This window comes from Heptranchias perlo, chromosome 28 (assembly GCF_035084215.1).
Source record: "Heptranchias perlo isolate sHepPer1 chromosome 28, sHepPer1.hap1, whole genome shotgun sequence".
Lineage (NCBI taxonomy): Eukaryota > Metazoa > Chordata > Chondrichthyes > Hexanchiformes > Hexanchidae > Heptranchias > Heptranchias perlo.
Window position 1 is genome coordinate 25,619,246 of NC_090352.1, and position 19,304 is coordinate 25,638,549.

Genomic DNA, 19,304 nt, shown 5'->3' on the forward strand with positions numbered 1-19,304 from the left:
ACAGGATCAGGTGGAATGCCAGTTTTACACACCACCCAATATTACTCTCCACTGACTTTAATGGAGAAACAGGACTAGACAGACCAGATGCAGGGAGGATGTTCCCAATGGATGGGGAGTCCAGAACCAGGGGTCACAGTCTCAGGATACGGGTTATGCCATTTAGAACCAAGATGAGGAGAAACTTCTTCACTCAGAGGATGGTGAACCTGTGGAATTCTCTCCCACAGAAGGCAGTGGAGGCCAAGTCATTAGATGTATTCAAGAAGGAGATAGATATATTTCTTAATGCTAAAGGGATCAAGGGATATGGGGAAAAAGCGGGAACAGGGTACTGAGTTAGACGATCAGCCATGATCATCTTGAATGGCGGAGCAGGCCCGAAGGGCGAATGGCCTACTCTTGCTCCTATTTTCTATGTTTCTATGTAAACAAAATATCGAAGGAGATGTAAAACCAGCGTTGCACCCAATCTCGTCAGTTTCCCAATGGATGGGTTAGGTTACAATTACCTCCAATGACTTTGGGTCTTGCCGCATCTAAAATTTTGGGTGTAAATTTACACCCGTTCAGAACTGCCGTAAGTGCAGGAAACTCACATTCTCTGGTCTTTTGCAAGGCGGGTGGAGCTATGTAATTGAGCCAAGTGGGGCTTCGGCAGACCTAACTCGGGAGCGGTGCAAATCGTCGAGGACATTCGCACAGTGATGTTTCAGCGTAAACCAGCATAAATCAGGGCTCCTTCAACCCACTAGGACATTTTACACTATGCTGTTACCTTTCACATATCTCTAACAACAGATGTTTTTGGTACAATAACCTACCTTTATTCTTTCCTTTCAGTGTTTAACAAATCTTGGGTACGTAGTCTACAAACACACATGTACTAAACTGTGATCTACCTCCTATTCCTCTGGGAAATTAGATTGGAATTTCAATAAATTCACAGTAAATCTTAGTTGTAGTAAAGGGAAATTATGGCATATGACCTTCTAAGTTCTGTTTCGACTAGTCATTAATTGCGCTTGTGACTTAATCTGCAAAAGATTTGTTTTTGCAGCAAATTTCATTGCATTGTGCTATTGATGGCTACTTTCTACAGAATTAGAACCACAACTGGAGGATTAATACAGTATGAGCTCAAAATTATCTTGCCACCTCAATGAATCATAGATGTGATTGTAAATCTAATTTTCAAAACACACCACACAGTCCCATTATAAAGTAAGAACATCAGAATCCCTATGTACTTGAAACATCAATTTATTTAAGTGAAGTTGATTATACCTTTGAACTATGTATTGGCCCATCAATCTTCTCAGCAAGATGCATCTTCAGATGCCAGATTCACAAACTTCCTATGCCTACAAACTATGACTCAGTTATTGCTCCTTTCTCTATAGCCATTAAGCTCCATGCTATCATCAAGCGGAGAGGGCAATGAGGAAGAATTGGCAGTTGCAGCTTTCCACCACCATCAGTGCCACCCTCGGAGTTAATTGATCGGAGGTACACATCAATAGGCCAGGACAGATTGTAAGTTCTGCTGTGTTGTGGAAAGGCAAGTCTGCCTAAGATCTTGCTAAAGATTATCCATGTATTGTACTTAATGTTCAATTATAGTTGTGAAGGAAACTTTAAATAACAATTTGGAAATAAAAATAATATCCTGCAACTGCTGGAAATCTGAAATGAAAACAGACAATAGGTTCGGCAGCACCTGAAAAGAGAAAATACAGGTTGACGTCTTGGGTGTGGACCCTTCATCAGAACGTTCTAATGTCAACTTCTCTTTTTCCTTCTCAAATGCCGATGAACCTGCCTGACTGGGCCATGAAAGGCCTACGTAGGCCAAAGAGCCGGTCCTGTGACACCCTTTGCGCAGGCAGGATCCTTGAAATCCCCCAAACTCAACTGAACCTGATGGAAGCCACCAAATTACCCCGACTCCCAAAGGTTACCTGATTATTCTTAACCATGCCAACAACCTCAACATGTCACTGTATTCTCCTGAATGTAAGATGTAACAAAACGGCAGAGCGGCTTCACAAAATGGATGTCAGGATTTTTTGAATAAATTATAAAGAATTTTAAAACTATTAATAAATCAGTATCCTACAATGCAACTTCAGAGCCCATTTTATTCAAAATCAGTTTTCAAAAGTTAACACTCGTGGATCTCTTCATGGCGTTGACCAAAGAAAGTCAGGACAAGGCAAATTTCCCCCCGATTGCTGCTGGAGCACCATCTAATGGCAGACATGTGCGGCTGCAGACTTGACTGTCGAACAGGTAGCTTAATAATGAGAAATGCCTATTGGGACACCACCCAGCGACACCCGAGCGAAATCGGCCGACCCAGCGCAAAAGATCAGGGAATTTTAAGTATAAGTGAGTTACGCCCAAAACCACTTATGTTCGTGTTTTCCACGATCTTTTATGCTGGATTCAATTTGCCCAGATCAGGCTTCGCCCACAAAATTGGCCACACCCCCAGGTCGGCATTGCGAGCTACCGCCGATTGCACTGGTTAGGGAAGGCTCTTCAAATTGCACTAATTTTCTTAGGCGCACAGGCACTAGTAGGCACGTTTTTTTTTTAAGTTTTTACATATCAAAAAATATTTACTAAGAAACTGGCTAGCATACACCAATGAAACTAGTAAATGGTTCAGTATTTTTTTAAAGTCATTTTCAGTGATTTTAAATCAGGTTACTCGCAGGTAGAGGACTGCACACACTTATTAAAAATGCTTATATTTTGTGTGATAAGCCCACTTTCAGCTGCATTAATAAAACTGCACCAGGTTACCACTCTTAAGTACTTTCTAATAGAAAGAAAAAAATAAACAATTTTGTTCCATTATGCTGCAGGATTACACTGGTTCATGGAAGATTTCATGTTTGTGATTGTGCAAATGATGTTTTATCGGAAACTTGAACTGTAACCTAACCAGTGCAATTTCGAGCACATTTTGGGCACAAATTCCCGATTGCACCCAAAGCGGAAATGCTACCCCTATATTTGGACACGAAGGGAATCAAGGGATATGGAGATAGGGCAGGAAGGTGGTGTTGAGGTAGAAGATCAGCCATGATCTTAATGAATAGCACAGCAGGCTCGAGGGGCCATACGGCCTACTCCTGCTCCTATTTCTTATGTCCTTATATAGATGGAAATATATTAAGTAATAGCTGGGAGTGAGTTTTATCCATAACAATCTTATAACAATACACTGGCAGCACTACATAATCACATTGCTGTGGGAAGGGAATGTCAGAGCTTAATGTATATGCATGAAGTGCTGATTATTGACCTCAATGAGATTTTTTTCGATTGAAAATAGCTGAAGGGAAAATATAACAAGATGCCATAATTTTAAAGATTTTTTTTTGAAGTAAAGTGCAGGTTTTAAATTGATTGTTTTTAAATCAAGGCAATACCCTAACTCCCACCAGGGCTTATGGCACCAGTGCACTGGAAATCTCAGCATGGTACTGGCACCACCAAAGGTGCAGCAGAGAAAAAAAACACAATTAGGGCTCAGACGACATTCATAAACTTATTGAGCTCAAACCTCTTACTTAAAGAGGTCGTCTGAATCCTTCAATTGTGTTACAGCTTGTAATTCCCTTCCAGGCACCATCAATCTAAATGTAAGCTGAAGAAACAGATAAGCCGGGGAATGTGGAATGTGCCGAGAGGAAAGACAAGGCATTTGGGTAGCTGCAAAAAGAACAGAATTGATCTCCGAATCACCGCTAACAGTGCAATAGTAACAAGAGATTTCCTAATATGCAGCTGATTGAAATCCCAGCCCTTGGCTTATGCTAACTTAACAATGAACATTTAAAAGATGGAAATGTGTTTTAATTCCAAGCAAACTAAATTGTCAAAGTATGAAGGGGGTACTTTCGAAGATTTTTTTTCATAAGTGGGTTATTAGGACAGGAATGGGCCATTTAGGCCCTCGAGCTTGTTCCGCCTTTCAATGAGATTATGGCTGATCTGTATCCTAACTCCATCCACCCGCCTTGGCTCCATATCCCTTAATAGACGTGGCTAGCAAAAATCTTTTGATCTCAGATTTTAAATTATTGATTGAGCTAGCATCTACTGCTTTTTGTGGGAAAGAGTTCCATACATCTACCACCCTTTGTGTGAAGAAATGTTTCCTAACTTCTCTCCTGAATGGCCTGGCTGAGATTTAAAGATTATGTCCCACTGTCCTAGACTCCCCCACCAGTGGAAAAAGTTCTTCTCTATCTACCCAATCAATTCCTTTCAAAATCCTAAAAACCTCAATCAAATCACCCCTTAACCTTCTATATTCCAGGGAATACAAGCCTAGTTTATGTAATCTCTCCTCATAATCTAACCCTTGGAGCCCTGGTAACATTCTGGTGAACCTGCGTTGCATTCCTTCCAAGGCCAATATATCCTTTCTAAGGTGCAGTGCCTAGAACTGTACATAGTAATCCAGATGTAGTCTAACCAGGGCTTTGTATAGCTGTAGCAAAACTTCCTCCCTTTTATAGTCTAACTTTCCAATTATAAAGGCCAACATTCCATTAGCCTTTTTGATTATTTTTTGTATCTGACCACGACATTTTAATGATATGTGTCCTTGGACCGCCACTGTTCCTAGCTTTTCATCATTTAAAAAATACTCGGATCTATCCTTTTTTGGTCCAAAATGGATGACCCAACATGTAACTGCATTGAAATCCATCTGCCACGGTTTTGCCCACCAACTTAATCTATCAATTTCTCTTTGTAATTTTAATTCCCGTCGACACTACTTACCATGCCAACAATCTTTGTGTCATCGGCAAACTTGGATATATGGCTCTCTATTGTGTTATCTAAGTCATTAATAAATATAGTGAATAGTTGAGGCCCCAGCACAGATCCTTGTGAGACACCACTAGTCACTTCCTTCCAATTCGAGTACATACCCATTATCCCTACTCTGTCTTCTACCACCTAACCGATCTCCTAATTGCCTTCAATTCTATGAGCTTTAATTTTTAGCTAACAGTCTCTTATGTGGAACCTTATCGAATGCCTTCTGGAAGTCCATATAAACTACATCCATAGACATTCCCCTGTCTACTACTATAGTTACTTCTTTAAAAAATTCAATTAGGTTCGTTAGACATGACCTACTCATTACAAATCCATGTTTACTCTGTCTAACCAGCTCAAATTTTTCTAGGTGCTCAGTCACTCTGTCCTATTGGAACATGGGATGCTTTACCACAAGTAGCTATTGAGGCAGAAATGTGAATATCATTTGTACTAGAATATCACTTAAAAGGAAATTAGACAAGTATTTGAAAAGGAAAAATAACAAAAAGACGAATAGAAAGGACAGCTCCAGTCAAAGAGCTAGCATCGGGACCAGCACAATGAGCCAAATGGCCTCTTTCTGTGCTGTAGTTCTATGATTCTAAGTCACATAAAACACCTATGATGCCCAAGCCCGTGGTATCATTGTGATTGAAGTTCATTACAGGAAAATGATACAATAGCGTCCCCCTTGTGGGGAGAACACAGTGAGGAGAATTGCTCTGGTCACTGCTTGAGGCAATATGGTAAACATGCTAAAAAGAAATACGTTTATGATTTTGCTGCACAAAGCAAGCAGAGAAATTCTGCCTCCACAGTGTTATGAGAGCTTTATTTGTTCAGAACAATTGGTACAATAAATTAATGGCACTTTAAAAAAAATGATGGCACATCTTCCTCCCTTTCTTCTGTCTATTCACGTTATGTAGATGTGGACGCAAGAGTGCTGTCCTTAATCTGTGCGTTATTTCTAGATCACGAGGAGCACCTAATCTTTGGATTCCAGGTACGGGAGACACGGGAAAGGGATTGGAGAAGGGCTGAACCATTAGTTGTGGAGGAAGAGGAGCTATTAGGGTATGATCATTCTTTCAGCAATAGAACAGGAGAATGTCTGTATTTTCCCCCATAATTAATGGCCCACTAAAAATGTGCGGCTTTGAAATGAGAGATTCTTGACAATACATTTTTGCCAGCAGGTGTTTAATTACAGAGAAAAACACGCATTCTGCCATTTTTCGTTAAAAGAGGAATTTCAAGCTCACAGGGTTCAATTCAGGCTTACAGAATGCTAAAGGACTTGTTGGAAACATATTTTAGTAGCATTCATAGATTCAACCCTCCTGGACTAAAATTCTGTAGCGAAATCTACCCAATGATTCGAGACAATACCACTGAAGCCCCCTCTTCATGTATTTAGAGCTTCCCCTGTGTGATGTGCTGAACATTTACAAAACTTGCCAACATCCTCTTTGGGATTGGTTAAAGAGTGCATAAATCCTGGTCACAGCAGGTGACAGTTGTGTCAAAAAGTGACAGAGTCTGCGGTGCAATACCTGGCCACAGAGAAAATAATAATCACACATAGCTTGAAACTCCAAATGCATCTTCTTGACAGAATGTTAGATCCTTCATTATATTGATGCTCAGGGAGTTGCTGAGTGAGAGAATGAATCTTCTTGTATACCAGATGGCATACGATTAAAATGTATTATGACGCTGAGAGAATTAATATAGTGTAGATGTTGACCCTTGGTCGTGTTGAATCATTCCTTGTACAAGATTATTATTCAACTGCACGAACTTTATTAATTTTATGTGTGCTGCTTATTCGTGCCCGGTTTAAAAAATGACAACGTATTAAGATACAAAGTTGTTCAGTAGGCCCTCTCTTTAAGAGAACTCATTGTTTGAAGCTCTGCTACTTGCATTAACATAGCACCTTTAATGTAGTGAATGTCCCAAGGCATTTCAAAGAGGAGAAACAGATGTCAAGCAGTGTTAGGGGAGCAAGGAAAAAATGATGGAAAGCACAGGGAAGAAAATAGGTTTTTATGAGGCTTCTGAAGGTAGGAGACAAGAAGCAAATTGGAGGGGATTAGGGAAAGAGTTCGAGAGAACAGGGCCAAGACAGCAGATGGCTTTAGCACTGGCACACAGGAGGCCAGAGTCAGAAAACAGAGGCTGGGGTTTAGGGTGAAGGAGTTTGCAGAGGTAGATGAATGATGTCAAGGAGGGGTTCGTAACTAATGATGAGGGTTTTGAAGTCAGGGAGTCGACAACAGTTAGTGAAAACAGGGATGATGATCAAGCAGGACAGTATGGGGCAGGATGTGGGTGATGCAATTTTGCACGAGTTGTAGTTTGTCTCGGTGGAGCTCGGGAGGCTGGAGATGTGGCCCTTGGAGAAGTTGAGTCTAGAGGTAATGAAAGTATGGATAAGGGTTTCAGTATCGGTGGGGTGAGGCAGAGATGGACAATGTTGTAGAGGTGGAAGTAAATACTTTCAATGATGGATTAGATGTGCAGTTTGAAGGGCAGCTCAGCTCAGAGTTAAATGGGACATTAAGGTTGTGCACTATCTGATTCAGCCAGTGAGCAGCTGGGGAGAGTTTATATGGAAACCAAACAAAATGGCATCAGTCTTTCCACTGTTCAATTGCTCAAAATCTTGGCTCATCCATGACTTGATGTCAGCAACAAGGAGGTGGTTGTGGAGCAGTGTGTTATTAGCACACATGAAAACTAACCTCATACCTATGAATGATGTCGCTGAAGGCAACATATTAATTTGGAAATAGAGGAGGCCAAGGATGGAGCCTTGAGGTACTCCAAAGGCGACCATATGGGGCAAGTGTAGAATCGAGTGGCTGTGTTTGGAAAGGTAAGAGTGGAACCAAGTGAAGGCAACCTGAAAAAGTGGAACATGGAGCAGAGGTGGTGGAGGAAGATGGAGCAATAGATGTGTTAAAACTGTGGAGAGGTTGAGGAGGACAAAGGCTTCACACTCACAGAGGATATTGTTGGTGAGTTAGACCACGGTAATCTTGCTGATATGGGTAAGGCAGAAGAGTGACTGAAGGGATGTGAAAGGCAGAATTTTTGGAAAACTGAATATGAATCTGGGTAGCAATAGTGCATTCAAGGACCTTAGAGAGGAAGAGGTGATTAGATATGGATGGTAGTTGGCTAGGAGGGACCGGTTAAGGCTAGACCTTTTGAGGAGGAAGGATAATGCTGGTAACTTTCAATGGGAGGGGAATAGTTGCTGTTCAAAGGGAACTATTAGTGATATCAGGGAGCATTGGGGCAAGGTAAGGTAGTTGAGCAGCTGAGAGTTAGGTTGAGAAGGCATTGTGGCAGCAGAAAGTGGCTTGGTGGGGGCAGGGGCAAGGAAGGATGGAGAGAAGTTACAGATTGATATGTGGACAGGCTGAGGGTGTGTTGGGTGAGGAGAAGGAAAAGGAGAACGCAGCTGTGTGGGCAGTCTTGATCTTTGAGAAGTCCATAAGATCCTTATACTTGCATTTGGAGGTAAGGAAAGAGGAATGGGAGGTAGGGGTTGGAGGAGATGATTGGTCTATTAGCAAGGGATAATGGGGTTATCTTTGTCCTCTATGATGATCCTGCATTAGTGATTTGGAGTGGAGAGGATTGAACAATGTTATAGGGGATGCTTTGGATAGATTAGTTAGTTTCCCAGGGATTTTGCAGACAATATTAAGCTGGCTTAGTTCCTACAGAAACATTACCGATGTGTTCTGATGCCAATGAAAATACAAAAACAGAAGAAAGTAAAACACAAAAAAGCCCCCCAAAAACTAGCAATAAAAAAGTAGTTTGAGGAAATAGGCACTGAAAAAATTTAAATAAGAAAAAAATATCGTAAAAAGGCCTTTATCCCTTTAAGAGCTCCATTGTACATAGAGCTTACCTTTATAGTCTAGGTAGGTGAGTAGAGCCCACAACACAATCCCATCCTAAATGGATGAACGCTAGGGTCTAATAATGTATTTTAGATTGGATTTTAATATTTGAATGAAGGTCTTGCACATTTTATGTAAAAACACTTAAGAGAACTTAAGTGGCCTGGCAAAAGAATGTGTGTTGTGCTAATTGAGTAGGACTATGGGCAGCTATAGGGAAACAACAGAGCAGAGGGATTAGTTTTGGATTGCTCCAGCAAAGATCTGGCACAGACATGGGCTGGAAATTTGCTCCCACTTCTCCACCACAGCTTTTCCAGAAGTGATACATAAACAGAGTTTCCACTGCACTTCTGGTGAAGTTGTGGCGATGGAGTAAGAGCAGCTTTGAGGAAAATCCCCAAGGAAAATCACAGCCATGATGGGCTAAATGGCTTCTTCTGTTGTGAATTTTAATTGGATCCTGCAAAAAGGGATCCCCATCTAATTACCCTTGCATGCACATTCTATGTTGATGTGAACTGATCCTGCTGATCAAAAAGATAGGCCCTACACTCTTTAGCTCATTGTAGAACACAGTTAGAATCATAGAAAGGTTACAGCATGGAAGGAGGCCATTTGGCCCTTCGAGTCCGTGCTGGCTTTATGCAAGGGTAATCCAGCTAGTCCCACTTCCCCGCTCTAACCCCTTAGCCCTGCAAATTTTTTCCTTTCAAGTACTTATCCAGTTCCCTTTTGAATGTCATGATTGAATCTGCCTCCACCACCCCCTCTGGCAGTGCATTCCATATAAATACTGTGGCTACAAGAGCAGGTCAGAGGCTGGGTATTCTGCGGCAAGTGACTCACCTCCTGACTCCCCAAAGCCTTTCCACCATCTACAAGGCACAAATCAGGAGTGTGACGGAATATTCTCCACTTGCCTGGATGAGTGCAGCTCCAACAACACTCAAGAAGCTCAACACCATCAAGGACAAAGCAGCCCACTTGATTGGCACCCCATCCACCAGCCTAAACATTCACTCCCTTCACCACCGGTGCACTGTGGCTGCAGTGTGTACCATCTACAGGATGCACTGCAGCAACTCGCCAAGGCTTCTTCAACAGCACCTCCCAAACCCGCAACCTCTACCACCTAGAAGGACAAGGGCAGCGGGCACATGGGAACAACACCACCTGCACGTTCCCCTCCAAGTAACACACCATCCAGACTTGGAAATATATCGCCGTTCCTTCATCGTCGCTGGGTCAAAATCCTGGAACTCCCTACCTAACAGCACTGTGGGAGAACTTTCACCACATGGACTGCAGCGGTTCAAGGCGGTGGCTCACCACCACCTTCTCAAGGACAATTAGGGATGGGCAATAAATGCTGGCCTCGCCAGCGACGCCCACATCCCATGAACGAATATAAAAAAAAGATTCTAACCACTTGCTGTGTAAAAAAGATTTTCCTCATGTCACCTATGGTTCTTTTGCCAATCACCTTAAATCTATGTCATCTGGTTCTTGACCCTTCCACCATTGAGAACAGTTTCTCTCTATCTACTCTGTCTAGACTCTTCATGATTTTGAATACCTCTATCAAATATCCCCTCAACCTTCTCTGCTCTAAGGAGAACAACCCCAGCTTCTCCGGTCTATCCACGTAACTAAAGTCCTTCATCCCTGAAATCATTCTAGTAAATCTCTCCTGCACTCTCTCTAAGGTCTTCACATCTTTCCTAAATTGCGGTGCTCAGAACTGGACACAATACTCCAGCTGTGGCTGAACCAGTGTTTTATAAAGGTTCATCATGACTTCCATACTTTTGTACTGTATGCCTCTATTTATAAAGCCCAGGATCCCGTATGCTTTTTTAACTGCTTTCTCAACCTGCCCTGCCACCTTCAACGATTTGTGTACATATACCCCCAGATCTCTCTGTTCCTGTACCCCTTTTAGAATTGTGCCCTTTAGTTTATATTGCCTCTCCTCATTCATTTGGATGTATCATTGAACACTGCCAAATGTGACAGCTTTTACTTAAAGTTGACTTTAGTGACAAGTATATGCGTACATGTTAAAGTCAGCATTAAAATCATTTGAGCCGTTTAACATCAAATTTCCAAACCAATTTAATTTATGACAGCTCAGCTCCCACTAATATGAACAAGTGTTAACAGGACAACTTCTGTCCATACCAATCATTGCTCTGGAGTTTGAAATGGGTCCTTTGAAACCTCTTTTGATTTGCATTACATTCAAAGTGAAAAGGTTATAGCATTAGCTCAAAAAGGGCATGCTTCATGGTTGAGAGATTTCTCTGAACTTTTTGGGTCAGGGTTTGGGTTCCAGCCTTGAGCATGAGACACATTGTGAAATACATGCTCTGGTTACAAAGTGCATTGGCTTCTCATTGAGTAAATATAGTCTGAAGTATTGGTGTTATTGGGGAGAAGTAAAAAAAAATTGAATTGTCATCTGAATTTGGCCACCTGTTCCTTCAACAATGGTTCTACACGTGTCACTCACTAAACCAGCAAACTATGCAACAGCTGGGGTCTGTGATTATTACCACAACATCAAAGATATGGGTCTCTTCTACATTTTTAGCGTAGAGATGTCCAGTTCTTCATGATTTAGGTATGTGACCAATTGTTACTGAATCAGAGACAAATGTCCATTTGCTACTAATGTAGGGACAAAGTACGAATCTGCCAAAAAAACAAATGTTGCAGCTGTTTATTAACTCTAAAGGGCTAATGATGGATCTTAAATAACTCCCAATATGTCAGTGATAGCCTGGAGGAGACACAGTTGCATCCACTGGTATTCTAATGGTGGGTCTACTCGAATGCACATGTGCCAATGTTCCTGGCAAGTGAAAGGTGAAATGGTACCAGTTGCAAACTTCACTAAGGCCTAAAATTTGGGCCTACTGAAATGCATCTCCAATTTCACCCCCCACCAAAAAAAAAGCTGCACCTTAATTATCGGCATGAGTGTTGACAACAATTTACTGGCTGAAGAATGACTTAAGGATGGTCTCCAATTCAAGGGCAAAGAAAGAATTTGCAATAACATGTGACATCAATGCATGCTATTTTCTGTTGCAAATGTCAATTGAACTGGGAGAGACAAACATAAATATAAGATAGTCATTAATCAGTGGTCACTAATAAATCCAATGAGGAATTTAGGAGAAATTTCTTTAACCAGAGTGGTTCGAAGTGGAACTCACTACCACAAGGAGTCATTGAGGCGACTAGCATAGATGCATTTAAGGGGAAACTAGATAAATACACAAGGGAGAAAGGAATAGAGTGATATGCTGATAGGGTTAGATGAAGTAGGGAGGAAGGAGACTCATGTGGAGCATAAACACCGGCATGGACCTGTTGGGCCAAATGGCCTGTTTCTGTGCTGTACATTCTATGTAACCAACAAAGGCCTGAGTATGTACCCTACATCCTTGATCGAGCATCAGTGAAATATAGATTGTTGCTTGCACACTGACATTTTAAACCATTACAATATATATACATCCTGGGATGGGGAACAATGGTTTGCCTCAATACACATTTATTCATTCGTGCTCAAACTTATTTTAGGACATACAGGCAAACCATAAACTCCTCATTGTAAGTAGTGCGAAAGGTCGTTCCCCAAATCAATACAGCTTATATTAGACTGTCCTGACCCATCAACATATTGAAGTACCACTGCATGTAGGAGAGCGCAATTCAAGCGTCTGGTTTAAAACACACATCATAAATCCCATCATAAATATTAATGCCTTTCTCCACTGCATAATAGAATATTCCTGCTCAACGTCAGTGCACAGGTTAACCCCGGTATCTGTGCCAGAAACTGTCAGCACAGAGCCAGGGACTGAACTTGAACTTGAGCAAATTACACGACTGTATTTTGAACTGGTATAGGGGTACAAAAATCAAATGTCATCACATGCACTCAGCACCAGTGGAAAATTAGACATTGGGAGCACAGCAAAAGACAAGAATCCAAACATTAACAAACAAAACATTGAACAAACAATCAAAATGGGCGTCCTGGACAAGGGACAGGAATAATTTTTGCCTATCCTACTGCGCCAATACAGCAGTTGTCAGCATTCTCAGTGAGTAGTTCATGGCATGGTGGGGGGGTGGAGAAAGAATTAAAACTTGGAATACATATCAGGCACCAGGATTAATGTTACAATTCTAACTTTGGTAAAAAGGATTTTATCAATGATATGCTATTGTAGCGAATTTTGTATTCTGGGTGCTGGATTGTAGAGTGTGCATTTCACAATGGAGGCTATAAGAATTCATCTAGGCAAAGGAATATACCTAAGGTCCTACCATGCCTCACGTTTAATAGCCACGCCATTTACTGCAGCACTGAAACATGGCAAAATCCCTATTACCACATTCCAGAGTGCAGGATACCTCTGAATCATCAGGGTTCCTATAAACATGCAAAAATAGGTAAAAAATAATTTAAATGCTAATGTTACAGTTTAGCCTGAATGAGAATGCTTATATTCCTTGTGCACACAATTTAAAGTATAATGTAATAGCCATTTGGGCAATGTACTGGGTGCACCCAGCATTTGTAGAACTGGGATCCTAGCAAGGACCTCACACTTTCACAGGAAGAGGGCAGCGGAGGAAATTGATGAAAAATGTTCACGTATTTGTCCGAAAATATGTTCTATTTGGCCGCTCGTTGCTAATGCAGTGCACTTTATAGAGATCAGAAAAAAAGAGGTGAATAGAGAAGAAATTATACCAGAGAAATGGTTTTTATTCAGCAGGCTGTCTCGACAAGATTGTCTCTTGGAGGGATGTTATGTGGAAGAGGTTTCTCAGTGACAAAGCCATAAGCTATGCGCGTTATATCAGAGGTAGCTGTAAATCGGAATAGTGTACTCAGTGTTTGCTACTTCTTCATTTTCCCCTCATTAAATCCCATCTCACTGCAGCCATTTTACCTCAGGGAGTTGAAGTGAAACGTTGCCATGGATTTCACCAGCTTCTATCCAAGTGCTGCTCTGTGCTCAGTCTGTTAGATACAGCTTTTCCTGTTCTTTCTGCCACAGCTCCTCCTAAGAATTGACTCTAAACTTCATCATCCAAGAACATTATTGTGAAGCAACGGATTGTGTGCACAAAGCAGCATTTCAGGCAAAATAAAAAAAAACTGGGCAAAACGAAAGTTGATGGTGGTGAGATAGAGTCAAGAACCAAGAAATGATGTGCTATTTTCAGTGCATAATTAACATACTGTTCATTAGCAGGGGAGGCGGGGAATCTGTTTCTGTCAGGTTTCCATCAATTCAAAATTTTGACTGAGTGGGGGGGTGGAGGGGGGAGGGCAGAAATTTCCTCCATCATGTTCTACTTTTGGAGGTGAGGTGGGACTGGTTTGGGTGCCAGGCTCTGCCGGTTCTGTTTATTGTATGCTGCATTCAATTGAGCGAATGTAAGGAGTCATACAACACCAGGTTATAGTCCAACAGTTTTATTTGAAATCACAAGCTCCGAAAGCTTGTGATTTCAAATAAAGCTGTTGGACTATAGCCTGGTGTTGTACGACTCCTTACATTTGTCCACCCCAGTCCATCACCGGCATCTCCACATCAATTTAGCTGCAGTCCAAAAGCTAATTCATACATAACAGTCACTACACTGCAAACAGCAATTCATTATGTGGAGCATTTTGAGAAGCTTCCACAATATGATAAGACACTATCAAATTACAAGTTCTATGAGAAATTTTTGTTTAATCACTTAAATGATACACAATCCTCTCTGTGCCCTCCCCAAAGGCACATATTTTTAATCTTCATCATATCAGACACTATTGACAGTCAATCTCCTTTTATTAAAAAAATACACGTGGCTTCACAACCAGCTGCAATGATGCACAGCACGATACTGTTCCAGCCAAATGTCTAGATAGCAAGACTCCAATACATAAATCGATGCCTCCTTCTTCATAAAGACTACCTTTCCTTATTTGCACAGGCAGTCAATGGCGTTTGTGTGTGTGTTTGAAGACGATAATTAGGAAGGAAAGAGTCCACACATGTTGCTCTCCTCAGGCAATTGCTGGCAATAAAAGCCCAGAGATGACAAATCCAAGTCCAATCTACCGCCACTGTGCTAGTCTGAATAGTGTTGCTTTGAACTTGCAACCAGGTATTGCTGCTCTGCCAATCTCTACAGGTGTAAACAATTTTACAACACCAAGTTATAGTCCAACAATTTTATTTGAAATTCACAAGCTTTCGGAGGCTTCCTCTTTCCTCAGGTGAATGTTGTGGAAATGAAATCCTCGAACCCTTCGCATTTATAAATCACAGAACAATGCCTGGTGATTACAGATAGTCTTTCCAACTGCCCGTTGCCACGGCAATCACAGTGTGCAGACAGAGAGGTGTTACCTAAAAGGCCACCGAATATACAAACCACCAAAAAAAAAAGAGAGAGGCAGAAACATAGAAAAGACAGCAATCTCTACAGGTAACATAAATAGTGTCTTCCAAAAACTTTAAACTTTTATAAATGTTTTGCCTGCGTTATATTCTTTTTCTCCAAAGTTAGCCTCCTCTATCTTGCCTGCCTGTATTATTGCTCCCACTGCTATCTCTTTCACTGCTTTTTATGTAAATCACCGATTGTATCTGCAGGTGACAGAATAACCAGGAGTGAAACAAATGGCTCGAGTGAGATCAGCAAAGCAGAGAATTGCAAAAAAAAAATTATATTTTCTGTGGAGAACTTCTTGCTAGTCAAAGATGGTATTTTGTCAAGAATTTTGTTTTTTTTCCCCCAAAACAGAAACAGCAAACACAAGCTGGGAAACTTGCAAAAACTGACCAACAGCTTCAAAAAGATGACAACTCAAAATCAACCCTGAATATAGGCCTATGATATGTGGTTACACAAAATGTGCAGCGGGGTGCAGACTTGTCCTAACGTAAGCTGCAGGTACACCCAACATTCTAGCACTCACATAGTGAAAGATTGTGGGAAAATTGTGAGGAGTTTCCCTTATTTCATGTGCAGAAAATGCGAGCTCTTGTGGATATGCAACGGTATTCCTTGGCGCTAAATCAAATTGTTAAATTATTGTAAGAAATACGATTTCTAGACCAAATCATAATCATGTATCCCATCCTGCAAAGCTTCAGGCGCCTGGTTAAAAAGCAAGGCTGTGGGCAAACCTTGGGTCCGTGAGAATACAAAGGGAGGAAACATTCCACAGGGAATGATTATCTGACATCAGGCAAAGTGATTGGGAATATTGCAGAGACAATAGATGTGCGAAACAGATACATTGAAGACCAATTGTCAGAAACAGATAACATAAAGTCCCAAAGACTCAGGACCTGGACACAGACTAGTCCTGTTATGTTAATTGCAGAAGCTTTGTGCCGATAATTAGGTAACCTTCGTGATTATACAGGATGAGACACCTTAAATGTCTGCATCCGAACAATCCAAATACACAAAAAGATAAGGGCCCCCATAAGCTAGATTGAATCGGCAATAGTTAACACCAGAGAATGGATAGCCGAAAGATGTCTGGAACAATGGACACCTTGAGGGGGAAAATGTCCAGGACAGATGACATCATGAGACTAATGTCGTTAAGCTACTAGAAGCAACTACGCTTCAGAAAGAAATATAAACTGGGACACTGTCCCACTGAAAGGCAGAAGCAGTTTCTCGGGCCAGACGGAGGTCCGCACACTATGAACCAGGCATGATCATCCTGAAATTTCCTGGGGACAGGTTGTACCATCCTTGTTTATTTGATATAACTGTATTAGAATGTTTTTTGGTATAACCACATTAGAACGTTGTTCTTGTGTCTATAATGAAGCTTGCATGTTCAGTCACACTCGGGCCCCAATCATTGTGGAAGTTATTATTAAGAAGGATTAACAACCCTTGGTAGTATTAATGATAACATATTTCCAACACTGCTCTTCCTCCTTTCTCCAGCTGATTGAAGACTCCTGCTGTGCAGAATTCCTGATCTTGCAGGAATTCCTGCCCAATGTGTACAATGGTATTCAATCCATTGAAGTAGTAACAGGAGATCGGGAGTAGTAGCCAGGAGCGGCATTGAGAGGGGAGGAACCGGGCGTGGCGCCGCGGGGAGGAGCCGGGTCCGGTGCTGATTTCCATCCACAAATGTGGACAACCGGACACCAAGTCAAAAACACCGATGGCCAGCATGAAACAATTGGCATGCACTCATCAAAGACGGCAGCAAAGATACATGTCTGTTGTAATGGGTTTGTGGAGAGCTGCAGGAGTACAGACTTCATATCAAAAGATTTAATGCAATGATTGAACTTCTAAAGCATTTCAATGGCATGGGGGGGGGGGGAGGAGGGGAGATTCCCTCAAGTGCATTCGCGATAATGTAAACAAAACGTATAGAGTTTTACATTCAATATTTCTAGCAAAAAGCACCCTTCTCCTCCATTGATTAGCTGTTCATAAACATGTTCTTTATACTTATACTTACAATTTTGCTACGAATAGTGAACAGAAGAAATTATTACTCATTTATTGCTGTAACTATCACAGTGGACTCTCATCACATACCATCTTTGGCATTAACCATATATGCCCTAGATACCCGTCTTTTACAGTTTACAGTCTACCCCCTTCTCAAGACAAAGGAATGGAAAAAACACTCAGCAGTACAAGAGCGCTACATACTTATTTTAAGTCTTAAACAACATTTCAATTAAATAAGGTGCAAAACTGTCTTTAGAGTCCTTTTAAGAGCTCAGTTTGAGTCAATAGGAAGATATCAGGATTGAGAGCCTTTTCCAAGAGTTTGTGCATGTGTGTGTGTTTTTCTCTGTCTCTCTCTCACACCGCTCCTGACAAGTATCAGTACAATTCCACTCCATTGGATGTAAATTTTCATTTGTGTAAGATCTAACAAGCTAGTGCTCTTTTTGAAGTAAAGTGTCTCGCTTTCAGATTTTAAAAAAGTACTCAGCCACAAAATACTGGCATTGCTTTCGTCTCCTCATTCCAGCCCCGGTGTGTAAGCACTTACCTTGATAATGGAATTGGAATGAGCCTGGGTTTCCAAGTTGAATGCTTTGGAAATGGATAGAAACTTGATTGCTTGGACTGCGAATCACCTGCCCCTTCATTAAAATCGACTCGTTGGCAAGAACAGTTGGTTCATCTCCATCTAGCCCTTCAATTGTTAGCATCTCTCCTTCAGACAGGCTGATGTTTTTGACCTGCAAAGAGATTGATTGGAAACCATAGTTACAAAATGACCAATTACAAATGTTTTTTGGCATGGGCAAAGCAGAGTAGGCATTGGAGCAGCAAAAGAAGTACAACGCTATGACAGTTATAAATTCTGTCTTGGAGTAATGCTTATATTTAACTTTATCAAGGAATGTATGTATAGATGTTAAACTCGGCAGCCCTTCAAGTTAAATCTTAGCTAAGTGTAAATCAATGATCCAGTTCTCCTGGCATTGAGTTGTGTCAAAAGAAACATTGGTTTCAAATTAGGGCTATAACGTTGTAATTCTATCTTTGATTCATGTGAGAGCTATACTGCCATAGCAGACTGTTCCAGCCCACTTTCATCAAGTTTCAGATTGGCATTTGGACAAGTCACCGGCTCATTCTGAGCCATAGATATTGTGTAGCACTGGGAGACAGGAATAGGAAAGGAAAGCCGAGAACAGGGAGTAGATAACATTAAAAGTACACCCCTCTACAAACGCAAGTTACAAACACAAATCCCCCATCGATTTTTATCTCCTGATACCATCTTCCAATCTCTAACTCAGAGAAGGAGGTCACCTAAGCCTCTGCCTTACCTGAATTCGGGATTTATTGCCCATCCCTATTCAACCATGTGAGTCAGACCAGGATCCCCTCCCTGAATCAGTTGTGTTTTTACAATTCTGGTGCCAGATTCATCAAATTCAATTTCATAACTTGCCATGGTCGGATTTGAACTCATTACCTCTGGGTTGTTATTCCAGTAACATAATCACTAGGTTACTATCCCATGCTGAAAGGATTTCTCCTCTTGAGAGCACACATTGCCTCACTCAGTATCCCCAGATTGTGAATTCACTGTATGGCAAATTGGAGGAGAACCATAGTCCCATCATTACACAGTTCCTCAGCATCAGTATCCCTGCTTCCGTTCATCGGCTGCCTGCTCTGGCAAACCAATGCAAACATCACCTAGCGACACAGAACTAAACAAACCAACATAGAGTTCTCTGCATACGTGCAAATGTTAAGGACATCTAATGCTTTCTACAGAGCAATACCAGTCTAATTATGGGTGAATGACATTTTAATTAGTAACAATCTTTTATTATGCTTTTAATTGTAATGCATTTTTTTTTACTGCTTTTATTTTGTCTTCTATGATTTTTCTTATCTTGCCAACAGGGTCCCACATTTAGCCTTGTGGCTAAACGTGTTCCTGTATATAATTAACAGCATAATGATATCAGAGTG

At 41.2% G+C, this 19,304-nt stretch overlaps 1 protein-coding gene across 1 annotated transcript in view; it reads right to left on the reverse strand.

Annotated features, from left to right (window-relative positions):
* sez6b (seizure related 6 homolog b) overlaps positions 1–19,304 on the reverse strand; it is a 329,451-nt gene that overhangs the window by 198,420 nt on the left and 111,727 nt on the right. The window contains exon 4 of the mRNA XM_067967882.1: positions 17,857–18,049. Coding sequence (XP_067823983.1) covers positions 17,857–18,049 — 193 coding nt within the window. The remainder of the gene's footprint in view (positions 1–17,856; positions 18,050–19,304) is intronic.